We start from the raw sequence: 14,888 nt of genomic DNA on the forward strand, positions 1-14,888 counted from the left end.
TTTAGTGTCTGGGAGTTGGCAATTACACAAAATTCTGACAATGCATTTATTTTAGCAAGTTGACATTTGCGTTCAGTGTTGCACTTGCACTTTAGATTTTGGCAGCTGTGTGCTTGTGTGAAATAATGCTCTGATTACTTACCGGTAATCTTCATTACTCCTAGTCCTACTCTTCCTCGTCACCGTACTTACTTCATGAGGCACCCGCCTCCGACACAGGACCTTCTTCTATTTCTTTAAATCCCTATAACTCCTCCCCCACATCCATGTCACTCAGTTTCATATTACCAAGCCGGAGCATGGGACCTTCCCCGCAGGGAGGGTGAGGAGGGTCGTCAGTACTGTGACGAGGAAGAGTAGGACTAGGAGTAATGAAGATTACCGGTAAGTAATCAGAGCATTACCTCCACGTCCACTCTTCCTCGTCCCAGTACTTACTTCATGAGGTATACCAAAGCATCAACGGGGAAAAAGTCCCAATGAGACAGAGCCAAAAACAGTGCAGCAAAACACACCCACAATAACTCTTAAATCACATCCCCACAGACAAAAACTCCAACCACGAAGGAACCAACCCCCGAGTGGGAGAAACTCAACCCATAGCGGTTGATGAAAATGCCTAGACCAGCCAAGGCGGCAGCCATACAAATCTCTTGCAGAAAAAAACCCTCCTTACATCGGGCCAGGAAGCCGCGAAACCCCTGGTAGACCGCCCCTGATTGTGCGCAGGCACAGGCAGGCCAGAAGCCACACAGGCCCTAGAGATCACAACCCGGAACCACCGGAAAATGGAAACCACAGATGCGTTATGCCCAGCCCCAGCCAGACCACAAGCAATCAGAAGACTATCAGATTGGTGGAAAAGGCAAACCAAGCCAAACGCGTCCCGCCGGACATCAATGTTAGGCCGAGCGACCTCCTCAGGCGTTCTTGGATCATGAAAGAAGTCAGGGAGAACCAGACCCTGAGAGGTGTGAAACCCGAGAGACAACTGAAGGGAGAAACTTCGGACCACACCCCGGCACCACCGAGTCTGGCAGCACCCTCAGGAAAGGAGCGTGACATAAGAGAGCCCCAATCTCCCCAAGCCTACGGGCAGAAGTGAGGGCAATAAGAAAAGCAGATTTCAGTGTAAGATGTTTGATATCAATCTCGGAAATGGGCTCAAAAGGAGGCCCATGAAGGAACCGTAATACAAGAGGGAGATTCCAAAAGGAAAGCCCTTTATCAGCACAAGGAAGGGAAGAAGAAAAACCCTGGATCAACTTCCCCACCAACACCTCCCCATCCAAGTGACCGTCAGAGTCCCCCAAAAGGAATTTCATGGAGGCCCGCTGAGAGCAAAGCCTGGAAAAACTGCCAGGCCCCTGTCAAAACCCCTCCTGGAGGAACCGAAGGATAGCAGAGGCCAGAACGCAGGGGAGGGATCCCAGACTGCCCATACCAGTCTCGGAAATGGCCCCAATGTCTGCCTAACACCTTCAGAGTGGAGGGTCTAAGAGCATCCATTTGGACTCAACTACAGGATCTGAGAACCCCTGAGATATCAACCTAGACTGAGCAATAGCCACACCGCCCATTGCATCCGGTGGAATTCTAACCGCAGATCCCCTTGAAGGGGACACGGCCACCTCGGAACCAGCCAAGGTTCCTAGGAACGAAGCTCCAACAGAGAGGGGAGCCAACTCCGGCGGCACCAGAACAGAGCTAACAACAACACAATCACCCTGGACACTCAGATGCGCCAAACCACCCGGGGCAGAAGGGGAATAGGCGGAAAGGCATAAAGGAAAACCCCAAGGCCACTGTACAGAGAGGGCGTCCATCCCCCAATCCCCTCAACCTGAAACCGAGAGCAGAAGAGGGGAACTTCTGCTGAGGCCGGGGATGCAAACAGGTCTAGAACCAAGGACCCTAATCTGACACAGGTCACCGCAAAGACCAGTTCTGCAGAGGAGTGAAAACCGGCGTCTGAGAAGATCCGCTTGAACATTGTCCACCCTTCTGATCCGTGAGGCCAGCAGATACACCAGATGAGATTCCTCCCAGGTGCCTATCAGCGCTGCCAGAGCATTCAAGGAACAGCCGGAACCCCTTTTGCAGTTCACATATGCCAAGGCCGTCGTATTGTCCGATCGGACCAAAAACCGCCGACCGTCCAGCAACTCCTCGAAGTACACCAGAGCTTGCACAATGGCACAACTCTTGCCAATTGGATGATCACCGGCTCTCCCCAGATCTCACAACCCTTGAGCTGAGAGGACCCCCAATGTATACCCTTTCTGCTGGTGTTGGTAGTAGGAGAGGTCACAGGAGGAAGGACCATGCACACCTCAGCCTGTAGACCTGAAGCCCCCCGCCACCATAGCAGGGACACTCGCAGCGCTGGGGACACTGAAAACAAAACTACGAAAGCCGAGATGTCGGGAGCCAGTGGGAGAGAGTATAAGACACCAGGAGACGTAACCGAAGACAGGCTCAAGGAACTGGAAAACATGCAAGACGCCACGTCCCCCGTAACTTCAGCAACAGGTGAGTCGAGACATACTGCCTTCTGAGAACCCAGCCCAGAACAGCCAGCAAGCGCCCCCCCTGCACAACATCCAGAGTACGCTCTCCCCAGACGTCCGGACAAGCAGTGCAGGGTCTTGAGACCCATAAGCAGGTGACACATCCTAGAAGGCATTGGGACCAGGAACACCCGCAAGTAACCCACAACAACCGTTCGGAGAGAACGGATCCCATGGCCAACTACTTGGACCGTGAGCTGGGTACCAAAGTCCTAACCATGCAAACCTGGACAGGAGGAGACAGGAACGGCAACTGATACCCCCTCCAGACGGATCCCATTACCCAGGAAGCCGAACCCCACCGGTCCCATACACCTCCGAGAAGATAGAGACGAGGAGCCAGGGAAAACCGCCAGTCACTGCACTTGCACCAGAGGGAAATCACAGGACGTTGAAACAGGCCTGCGCCACAATATAACAGCATGCTTGTCGGCCCACAAAAAGATTTGACCTATCAAAAGGAAGATACTGGACAGCCCAGAAGTCCAGCAGACTATGGCCCCCTCAGCCGACAGAGGAGCCACCAGGCTGGCGTCAAAAGGGCAGAGTACTGTCACAAAGCGGGGCAAAGCAATCCATCCCGGATAGCCGACATCAAAGGCAACCCCCTACCTGAGGTATGCCTATACTGGAAAACCCACTGAAGTGACATCCCCTCCACCGGCACCAGGGGCTCTGAGACCCCCTCTAAGCACAGACATGTGCCACCATGTGCCCTATCACTTCCCACAAGTCTGAGAGGAGGCGTGAAAGCAACACGTCAGCACCGGAGGACCTAGGGCCTAAAAGAAGAGACACTGGGAACCCCCTGCATGGCCGTTACTTCCATGATCATTTTCCATAATCCCATGCCGGACAAGGGAAAAGCAAATCAACTCCTTTGACTTTCCCTTGCGCAGTTTAGAGGAAGAGGACAGGACAAGGAGTCTGCGTCCATAGCTAGCACAGACCCAAACACACCACATGACTGAGAGGTGGCTTGAGCCCTGTATCCAGTAGCTGGTAGCCCCATGCTCTAAATCATTCCAATGCATCGGTCTAGGAAGGATGAAGGACCGAGTCAGCACCACTGAGACTCGAACCCGAAGTGTAGACTATGCCAGGCCGGTACCCTTCCGGCCGCTTGCAGATGGTTCCAAAATCTGCGCCGTATTCACAGGCAGCACGCAAGGAATGCAGCCAACATCCGGTGCATACTGGGCTGTGTGTGTGAGGAGCTGGTGGTATGTGACATGTCTGTGACAGAACAGAGCCCCGCACTTTCAAATACTCTGTCACAGTCACCCCACGACAAGAAGCAGAGAGTCCTCACTGCAAAAAAGGAAGGCTAGCCCATACTGCCAAGTGCTTGCCATCATTTCCAATAAAGATGTGTACACAGAGCACGAGGTAACGGCCTTTCAAAGGAGTCAAGATGGCCATACCAGCAAGAGAGGGGAAAACATCAAGCACAGTCCTCCCCTCTCCTTACCTTCCCCCAGAGAATGCAGCTGACATCCGGTGCATCCTGGGCCGTGTGTCTCTGAGGAGCGGGTGGTATGTGGCATGCCTGCGACAGAACAGAGCCCCCGCACTTTCAAATACTCTGTCACAGTCACCCCACGACAAGAAGCAGAGAGGCCTCACAACAAAAGGGAAGGCTTAGCCCATACTGCCAAGTGCTTGCCATCATTTCCAATAAAGATGTGCACACAAAGCACGAGGAAAACGGCATGTTGAAGGAGTCAAGATGGCCACACCAGCAGGAGAGGGGAAAAATATCAAGCACAGTCCTCCCCTCTCCTTACCTTCCCCCAGATAATGCAGCTAACATCCGGTGCATCCTGTGCTGTGTGTGTCTGAGGAGCGGGTGGTATGTGACATGCCTGTGACAGAACAGAGCCCCCGCACTCCCAAAGAGACTCTGCCACTGTCACCCCACGACAAGAAGCAGAGAGGCCTCACAACAAAAGGGAAGGCTAGCCCATACTGCCAAGTCGAATCAAGATGGCCAAAACAGGAGGAGAGGGGAAAAACATCAAGCCCAGTCCTCCCCTCTCCTTACCTTCCCCCGGGCCGTGCAGGACCCGGGACACAATGCTCACGCTGCGGTCCGGAGCCCAGCAAAGAACCGAGCGAGGCAATCCAGCTCAACTGTGACGCCAAGCCCCGCAGGGGGCCCAGGAGCAGTGCCGCACCTGAGGGAGCCGAGGGCCCCGCCACACAGCCCCCCCCAGGGGGCCAGCAATCGGTGCTCCCCAGTGCCCCGCACCGGGAAGAAAAAGTCCAACCTGCCGGAGGCAGGAAAAATTTAAACTGAGTGACATGGATGTGGGGGAGGAGTTATAGGGATTTAAAGAAATAGAAGAAGGTCCTGTGTCGGAGGCGGGTGCCTCATGAAGTAAGTACTGGGACGAGGAAGAGTGGACGTGGAGGTAATGATGTGTGCTTTTCATAAGATTCTTGCATTTTTGCTGGTACCCGCGCTTTTCATTTGCAGACTAGGGCAGCTATGTGCACTTGCACTTTATGATGATGCATGCACTTATAACATTCTTGCACCATTGTTGGCACTTGCACTTCATTTTGAATCATCCTTCTTTCAGTTATAGGGTCATGTCTTGCTCATTACAGCGTGTGACATTTGGAAGGTTCATGCACTAGCACTTAAGCCTCATGCTGTTTTATGCATTAGCACTTTTTTCTGGTAGTTTGGCATTGCTTTGCTGCTTGCACTTGCACTTTATTAAGTCTGTCCGTGCATTTGTTGTTTACTTGCACAACGTTGCTTTTATATATGTCTTATCTATGCATTTGGCCGTTTTTTGCTCCTGCATGCATTTGTTTACATCCTAATTCGATCATCTGGATGCATTGCCTTGTGTAATTCATGTTCTCACTCCATTCCAACATGTCCGCCTGCTTTTCACATTATGGCTGTCTCACTCGCCTTGGTTGTCAACATGGAAAAGGGACTTTGCATTCAATATCACTGCAATTGTTACCCTGTAACCCGTGTGTGATGAAGCGCTCTGTGAGCATGAAATGGTCACTCAGAACTTTGTCCCTGCTGTATCCTGTTTTTGCTGTGTTGTTCCACATTAACATTTCCAGGCATTCCGACTCTGGATTTTCGTTTATTTTTCTGCCATTCTCTTTCCCTGGAGTGCGGTCCTCCTGCCTTCGGCAGCGTTTGTTCTCTGTATATATATATATATATATATATATATATATATATATATATATGTAATATTCACCATATTCCATGGTATGTATCAACATTTCCCCATATCTTTTGCATTTGCCTTGATGCAGATTAACACTTGTCGGTAACTAGTGGAATATTGGGCCTCTATTAGCATGAGGGCCCGACCTCAGGTGCATGCCTTGCTTGGGCTTGGCTTGGTGCGCGGTGCTTCGCTGCGCAGGAAGAACCAACACGACCACTCGTGCTGGTGCATAAACCCGGTCTGGCGTCCTAACGCCAGTTCCGTTGATACCTTTATTTCCGGGTGTCACATGACCCAGAAGTGTCCTGGTACGTGACACCACAACTAGTAGGTGTCATCGCATGCTTGCACACGGGTACATCACCTGCTTTGGTACGACGTTCATTCATGACCAGGTTTTAATTTGCGGAGTTTATTTTTACGCTGTTTTGTGGCTGAAAAAACTCATTGAAATATATGGTGGGGGGGGTGAATGGTTATAAGGGGAAGAATTGTGTGAGAAATAGGTAGTAAAGAACTGGGAAGGGGGATTGAGAGGAACCCCCCCAAATAAAAAAAACATTTTGATGAGTTTTCTGGCCAAAAATCATCAGCAAAAAACTCAGCGGAAAAAAAAAACCTGACAATGAAATCACATAGAACCAACGGCCTTACACCAACCTCCACGTCCTTCAGGAGAGCGAGGGTTTCATCAAAATGTAAGTGTATACAACACACCTAAGCTGTGCTCTGATTCTTAATAACGGCAGGGGGACCCCGCCTGATGCAGGGGTTTAATTAATTTTAATTATTTCAAGATGTTTTATAACTTTCTATAATAGCACAATTGCAAATCATGTAGCTATCGATCAAAAAAGCCTGAAAATTAACATCTAGAAACTAGAATTAAATAAAGTGGTGATATCACATGTGGAATTTAGAAGGAAAAGGGGCCTTCCTGCCAGCGAAGACAAATGCGGATTCTGTTGTGTGTTCATTTTGTTCCAGGAACAAACACAAACACAAACGGTATACATTACAATTTGGATAAAGCCCCTTATTAATGTATATTCACTAGTATTGTTTCGGAGAAGAAAAGCAGAGCAATTCCTTGTGTTGTCTTGAGAGGTCATCTTTCTAAATAAGCCATTAGATGATGAAGAGCTACATTTGTGAATACTGACACAAGAACATTAAATGCATTGAGCTTTTCCCCCCTCACCTGCTGTATCCCTTCCAAACACTCAAAGCACAAACTGTTTCCTACTTCACTCTTTTGTCATTTGATGCGTTTAGTCCTTTTTTTTCGGTCCTTGGAAATCAATCTCTCATTGTCCACCTTACCTCGCCTCGGAGCCCTTTGGCATTGCCCAGTGCTCTCTCTTTACACCAGTAATGCCTTGCTCTTTCCATCCAACTCAAGCACTTTCAATGTCCTGTTCGTTGTATTTCATTAATGACACCGGCCGTTCCCCATGGAATTTCTGGGGGCAGTATTTTCTGCAAGTAAGTTCATTATAGTGTCATTTTGCTGCTGCAGTTGCTGTATTGTACCCTTCTTCTTAATTATATTGCCCTGTTCTTTGTCCCAGTGTATTCATTTCTTTACATTTGCATTGTTACGTGTTTCATTTGTTTTGCTAAAGTTAAAATGTTAGTTGTGTCCACCCCCCTATTCATAGTTCACACGTAATTTCAACGTCAATCACGTTATGATCAGATTCCAAGCTGTGCAACACAACCTGCGCATCGTCAATTACGCGCTAGTGATTTGGTACTACCAGGTCTTGAGTTGCACCCTGCCGTGAAGGCAGATTTTAGATCTGGATTACTAAACCACATGCAAAGCTCAGGTTCACATGCAAACGTAAATATAAGATGTATTACACATTAAAACTGTTCCAGCTTAAATCCCCTCTGATCATTTGGGTGGTGGATGGATTTAATTGTTGAGGACTTTCTCACGTGGCATTTTCAGAGCAGTTGTGTGCTCGCAGAACTTGCATCTTTGTGGCTGACATGTTAATCTGTCACGTGGCATCTGGGTTGGACAGCTTTCTCACTCTTTACTAATCAGTATTGGTATCAATAGGTGATGGCCTAAAGGCAAATGCCTTCTCCATCTAGACTTCCTCTGGAGACCCCTTTTCAGGGTCCCGGGTGGATAGTGCCTTCCAATCACTCTGGGTGCTCGCCTTGACTACTCGGCCGTTCAACTCCTGCCCCGGATCTGTCTATCTCTACACTCTCTTGCTCCTTTCCTACTCCACTCACCGCCTTCCCTCTCACTCTCCCTGTCACTCCATCTCCTGTCCCTACGATGGTCTTCCTCGTACTACTCGCCTCCACCTTCTGATCTCACACCCTCCCACTCTCACTCTCCTCCATACTGCCTATTCTTACACCCCTCTACTACTCTCTTTGCCACTCCCAACTACTACTCCCACCTCTACACTGTCATTCCAGCAACATCTATGCTGCTACTAATCCACCTCTAACCTTCTCCTACCCCCACCTCTACCACTACCAACTCTATGCAGTCACTCCACCCACCTCCACACCACTACTTCCCCACCTCCACATCTCTACTACTGCCACCTCTACGCTGTCACTCCACCTACCTCCATGCTACTACTACTCCACCTCCACCCCTCTACTACCCCCACCTCTACCACTACCAACTCTATGCAGTCACTCCACCCACCTCCACACCACTACTTCCCCACCTCCACATCTCTACTACTGCCACCTCTACACTGTCACTCCACTCACCTCCATGCCACTACTTCCCCACCTCCACCCCTCTACTACCCCCACCTCTACCACTACCAACTCTATGCAGTCACTCCACCCACCTCCACACCACTACTTCCCCACCTCCACATCTCTACTACTGCCACCTCTACACTGTCACTCCACTCACCTCCATGCCACTACTTCCCCACCTCCACCCCTCTACTACCCCCACCTCTACCACTACCAACTCTATGCAGTCACTCCACCCACCTCCACACCACTACTTTCCCACCTCCACATCTCTACTACTGCCACCTCTACACTGTCACTCCACAAACCTCCATGCCGCTACTACTCCACCTCCACACCTCTACCACCTCTACACTGTCACTCCACCCACCTCCATGCCACTGCTTCCCCACCTCCACATCTCTACTACTGCCACCTCTACGCTGTCACTCCACCCACCTCCATGCCACTACTACTCCACCTCCACCCCTCTACTACCCCCACCTCTACCACTACCAACTCTATGCAGTCACTCCACCCACCTCCACACCACTACTTCCCCACCTACACATCTCTACTACTGCCACCTCTACGCTGTCACTCCACCCACCTCCATGCCACTACTACTCCACCTCCACCCCTCTACTACCCCCACCTCTACCACTACCAACTCTATGCAGTCACTCCACCCACCTCCACACCACTACTTCCCCACCTACACATCTCTACTACTGCCACCTCTACGCTGTCACTCCACCCACCTCCATGCCACTACTACTCCACCTCCACCCCTCTACTACCCCCACCTCTACCACTACCAACTCTATGCAGTCACTCCACCCACCTCCACACCACTACTTCCCCACCTCCACATCTCTACTACTGCCACCTCTACACTGTCACTCCACTCACCTCCATGCCACTACTACTCCACCTCCACCCCTCTACTACCCCCACCTCTACCACTACCAACTCTATGCAGTCACTCCACCCACCTCCACACCACTACTTCCCCACCTCCACATCTCTACTACTGCCACCTCTACACTGTCACTCCACTCACCTCCATGCCACTACTTCCCCACCTCCACCCCTCTACTACCCACACCTCTACCACTACCAACTCTATGCAGTCACTCCACCCACCTCCATGCCACTGCTTCCCCACCTCCACATCCCTACTACTACCACGTCTACGCTGTCACTCCACCCACCTCCATGCCACTACTACGCCACCTCTACTACTACTACCTCTACACTGTCACTCCACCCACCTCCATGCCACTACTACTCCACCTCCACCCTTCTACTACCCCCATCTCTACCACTACCAACTCTATGCAGTCGCTCCACCCACCTCCACACCACTACTTCCCCACCTCCACATCTCTACTACTGCCACCTCTACACTGTCTCTCCACCCACCTCCATGCTACTACTACTCCACAGCCACACCTCTATTACTACCACCTCCACCCCTCTCCTTCTCCCACCTCTACCACTACCACCTCTGTGCGGTACAAAGTCCTTTCACCGACACCCGTTTTTACAACGGGTGTTTTTGCATAGAATTGTTGCCCAAAAAATGTTTTAATTTTTTTGGGGTGGGGTGGGAAAGGGCATATAAAGGGTTGGGGGGTCGGGGATAACAAAACATAGGTATAGGACAGGGAGCATGGGGGAACCCCCACCAAAAATATTTGAAAAACATTTTGATGAGTTTGTTTGGCAAAAACTCCACGTAAAAACACCCGTCATAAAAACGGGTGTCGATGAAATGACATAGAACCCTCTATGCAGTCACTCCACCCACCTCCACGCCAATACTACTCCACCTCCACACCTCTGCTACTACCACCTCTACACTGTCGCTCCACCCACTTCCACGCCACTACTACTTTACAGCCACACCTCTACTACTACCACCTCTACACTGTCACTCCACCCACCTCCACGCCACTACTACTTCACAGCCACACCTCTGCTACTACCACCTCTACACTGTCACTCCACCCACCTCCACGCCACTACTACTTCACAGCCACACCTCTACTACTACCACCTCTACACTGTCGCTCCACCCACCTCCACGCCAATACTACTCCACCTCCACACCTCTGTTACTACCACCTCTACACTGTCGCTCCACCCACCTCCACGCCACTACTACTTCACAGCCACACCTTTACTACTACCACCTCTACACTGTCGCTCCACCCACCTCCACGCCACTACTACTTCACAGCCACACCTTTACTACTACCACCTCTACACTGTCGCTCCACCCACCTCCACGCCAATACTACTCCACCTCCACACCTCTACTACTACCGACTCTACACTGTCACTCCACCCACCTCCACGCCACTACTACTTCACAGCCACACCTCTGCTACTACCACCTCTACACTGTCGCTCCACCAACCTCCACGCCAATACTACTTCACAGCGACATCTCTAATACTACCACCTCTACACTGTCGCTCCACCGACCTCCACGCCAATACTACTCCACCTCCACACCTCTGTTACTACCACCTCTACACTGTCGCTCCACCCACCTCCACGCCACTACTACTTCACAGCCACACCTTTACTACTACCACCTCTACACTGTCGCTCCACCCACCTCCACGCCACTACTACTTCACAGCCACACCTTTACTACTACCACCTCTACACTGTCGCTCCACCCACCTCCACGCCAATACTACTCCACCTCCACACCTCTACTACTACCGACTCTACACTGTCACTCCACCCACCTCCACGCCACTACTACTTCACAGCCACACCTCTGCTACTACCACCTCTACTCCACCTCTACACTGTCGCTCCACCGACCTCCACGCCAATACTACTCCACCTCCACACCTCTGTTACTACCACCTCTACACTGTCGCTCCACCCACCTCCACGCCACTACTACTTCACAGCCACACCTTTACTACTACCACCTCTACACTGTCGCTCCACCCACCTCCACGCCACTACTACTTCACAGCCACACCTTTACTACTACCACCTGTACACTGTCGCTCCACCCACCTCCACGCCACTACTACTTCACAGCCACACCTCTACTACTACCACCTCTACACTGTCGCTCCACCCACCTCCACGCCAATACTACTCCACCTCCACACCTCTGCTACTACCACCTCTACACTGTCGCTCCACCCACCTCCACGCCAATACTACTCCACCTCCACACCTCTACTACTACCACCTCTACACTGTCGCTCCACCCACCTCCACGCCACTACTACTTCACAGCCACACCTCTGCTACTACCACCTCTACACTGTCACTCCACCCACCTCCACGCCACTACTACTTCACAGCCACACCTCTGCTACTACCACCTCTACACTGTCACTCCACCCACCTCCACGCCACTACTACTTCACAGCCACACCTCTACTACTACCACCTCTACACTGTCGCTCCACCCACCTCCACGCCAATACTACTCCACCTCCACACCTCTGCTACTACCACCTCTACACTGTCGCTCCACCCACCTCCACGCCAATACTACTCCACCTCCACACCTCTGTTACTACCACCTCTACACTGTCACTCCACCCACCTTCATGCCATTACTGATCCGTCTCAACACCTCTAATACTCCCACCTCTTATCTACCACTATCCCACTATCCCCCCAAGTACTGCTCCCTCCCACTTTCTCCACAATCTCCCTGCTTCACCCCCTCAGTCGCCGTTCACTCCCTCCCTACTCTGCTGCTACCACTTTCACTCACACACCTTACACCCACAGTCCCAGCACAGTAGCACTTTCTCCCTCCAGCCAATACCCCCCCCTTCTCTATAAACCGCACCCACACTCCTTTCCGCCGTCCTTCCTCCTCGTGCTCTCTTGATCCTCCTAACCTTCCGAATCTCCTGCAAAATTCAGAACTATGACCATCTCTACGACTTTTGCATGTCTGTGTTTTTTGGAAACAATATAGCAACTTAAATCAGAGCACTGTATTAAAATACATTTTCAAAATGTACCTGCAAAGTAAATAAGTATTGAAATGAGTATTGGGAATTCCAGGATATCTGAGAATGGGTTGTTAAAACGTTTCTTACATCCTCAAATATGTCCCCTAGAGGTTCACATTCAAGATGGTGTATTGAAGTTCTTGGCATTTTACGTCCCATTGCAGTAGATGGCACTTTCTTGACTTTTACAAAGGTGGGCCTTGGTAACCATTAATTATTGCAATATTGTACAGATCTCTATCTGTCAGCAGCACACACTTTACCTGATTCAGTGTATTACATGATTAAAGAGACACTTTATTAATTTGCACTTCAAGATTTAACAAATAAAGTTTTATTTAAAAAGAAAAAGGTTGGCCTTTCTGGAACATGTTGTGCTATGTTATGGTAACATCTTCATAGCTGTATAGTATGTGAAGCTTGCAGTTTTTAGCGCTGTGGTCTTTCTTAGCGCTATGTTGTGTGTTGCCGTATTGAAAGCTTGCTGGTTGTCGTCCAGGTGTACTGTGTCATTCCCATGATCCCTTCTCTTCCTTTTCCAGGTGAAGCAATACATGTAGGAAGCCTTATCGCCGCACAAGGGTATATCTTCCCAATATCCGATCACGTCCTGACCCTGAAGGATGATGGCACCTTTTATCGGTTTCAGGTGGGTCTGCAATGTTTGCTATGACTTGAAATAAACATTTCTGTTTTTGAGTAAGGAGCTTGCCAACTCCCCACCCCCAGCGTGTCCAAACTCATCAAAGATCAGTTTACCTGTTTCCCACTGCCATCAAAATAACTTCTTTGGGTCATGGAGATTGTTAATCTCTCAAAAACAATTCCCACCGTGAGCATAGGATAAAGTGTATGGATGCCATTTGTTTCCTGGCAACCCAACCAAGGCAACAAGCTTGTGAAACTGATACTGCAAAAAAACGATTGCAAACTTGATAAGTGAGTATGAATGAGCCACAAGCAGAAAGATGACGAAGCAGCACCCAATGGACTCTCACCTAGGATGGCACCCTGAGCAGCCTGCATGGCGATTGCCTGTCATGCAATGTCACTTGTGGCTTGCGATATTTGGTCTGCAGGCCAGTCAGGTGTCAGGGTGTACTAACAATTGTCTTGGGACTGTCCCACACTAGCCATGTGTCTAGGATGTGGCTTCAGTAAATGCACGTTTCCTTAGTGTCTTCTTCTTCTGGCATTATCTTCATAATGGTCGTATCTGCTGTAATCTCTCGCTAGACCATCCACACCTGCTCTTCACTTAGATCTATAGTGATGGTGTCTACTTAGGCAATAAGAGGTTCTTAGTGTCACTCCCAGTACTTCCATCAGCCTAGAAACCCTGACCTCCATCATGAAATGGAACGTGCCTTGGCTATTTGACCATTCTGGCTGTATGTATATCTGTGTGTGATTTTATATAGCGTGAACCATGCCAGAAAGCAACTGAGCGCTGTGCTATAGAGGGAAGGGTACATAGTTGGGGCGGGGGGCAATTGTCTTGCTAGTCTTTGGCTCTCATTTGTCGGTGAAGTGTTCCTTGAAGAGCAGGGGTCTACAGCCAAACACACAAACAGGCAGATTTATGCCAGCATCGCTCGCGAAGGGCTCAACTGTGCTCTACCAGATCAACAACAGACATTGTCGCCCTCTTCACTTTCAATATTATCATGACGTGGCGTGCCTCCGCACCCTCCCGCATCGTTATGTGTGGTGCCCCACATTTGGGCCTGAATGTTAAGGGAAGTGACGTTGGGTTAGAGAAGGGGCGGGTAGTGGCATTGGAATGTACGTTCCATTGTAAACAATGGAAACAATGGCACCTGCATTCCAATAATTTCGAAACACAATGTTCTGAATGTTGTTGCTCTGCACTAATTTGGTGATTATTCTCCATTAGCGTGGGCAGTCCTAAAAAGAAGGAGGCGGAAAAGACGAGGAGACTGTGAGATCTGGGGTGGAGCGGAGGGGCTGAGCGAGGAGACAGAGAGAGTTTGAGCCACAGAGACAGAGCAGCGAGTGAAATGGCAGAGGGCCTGTGATTAAAGGAAGGACAGAGCGAGAAGAGAAATGACAGAGCCCCTGGAATGAAAGGAGGGGCGAGCAAGAAAATAAATGACAGAACACCTGTGATGAATGGAAGGACAGAGCAAGAAGAGAAATGACAGAGAGCCTATGATGAAAGGAGGGACAGAGCAAGAAGAAAAATGACAGAGAGCCTGTGATGAATGGAGGGACAGAGGGGAAGAGAGCAAGAAGAGAAATGACAGCTTTTAACGGATGTACAGAGCAAGAAACTAAATGACAGGCTGGAATGAATGGATGGACAGAGTGCGAAGAGAAAAGACAAACAACCTGTGATGAAAGAAGGGACA

The 14,888-nt window shown here is 50.1% G+C and overlaps 1 protein-coding gene across 4 annotated transcripts in view; it reads left to right on the forward strand.

Moving 5' to 3' along the window:
* RGS6 (regulator of G protein signaling 6) overlaps window positions 1–14,888 on the forward strand; it is a 1,543,034-nt gene that overhangs the window by 1,156,826 nt on the left and 371,320 nt on the right. For all 4 annotated transcript variants that reach the window (XM_069638605.1, XM_069638608.1, XM_069638607.1 and 1 more), the window contains one exon: window positions 13,059–13,165. In XM_069638605.1, the coding sequence (XP_069494706.1) occupies window positions 13,059–13,165 (107 nt within the window). The remainder of the gene's footprint in view (window positions 1–13,058; window positions 13,166–14,888) is intronic.

This window comes from Ambystoma mexicanum, chromosome 14, assembly GCF_040938575.1.
Source record: "Ambystoma mexicanum isolate Mex_15411 chromosome 14, UKY_AmexF1_1, whole genome shotgun sequence".
NCBI classification, from domain to species: Eukaryota; Metazoa; Chordata; class Amphibia; order Caudata; family Ambystomatidae; genus Ambystoma; species Ambystoma mexicanum.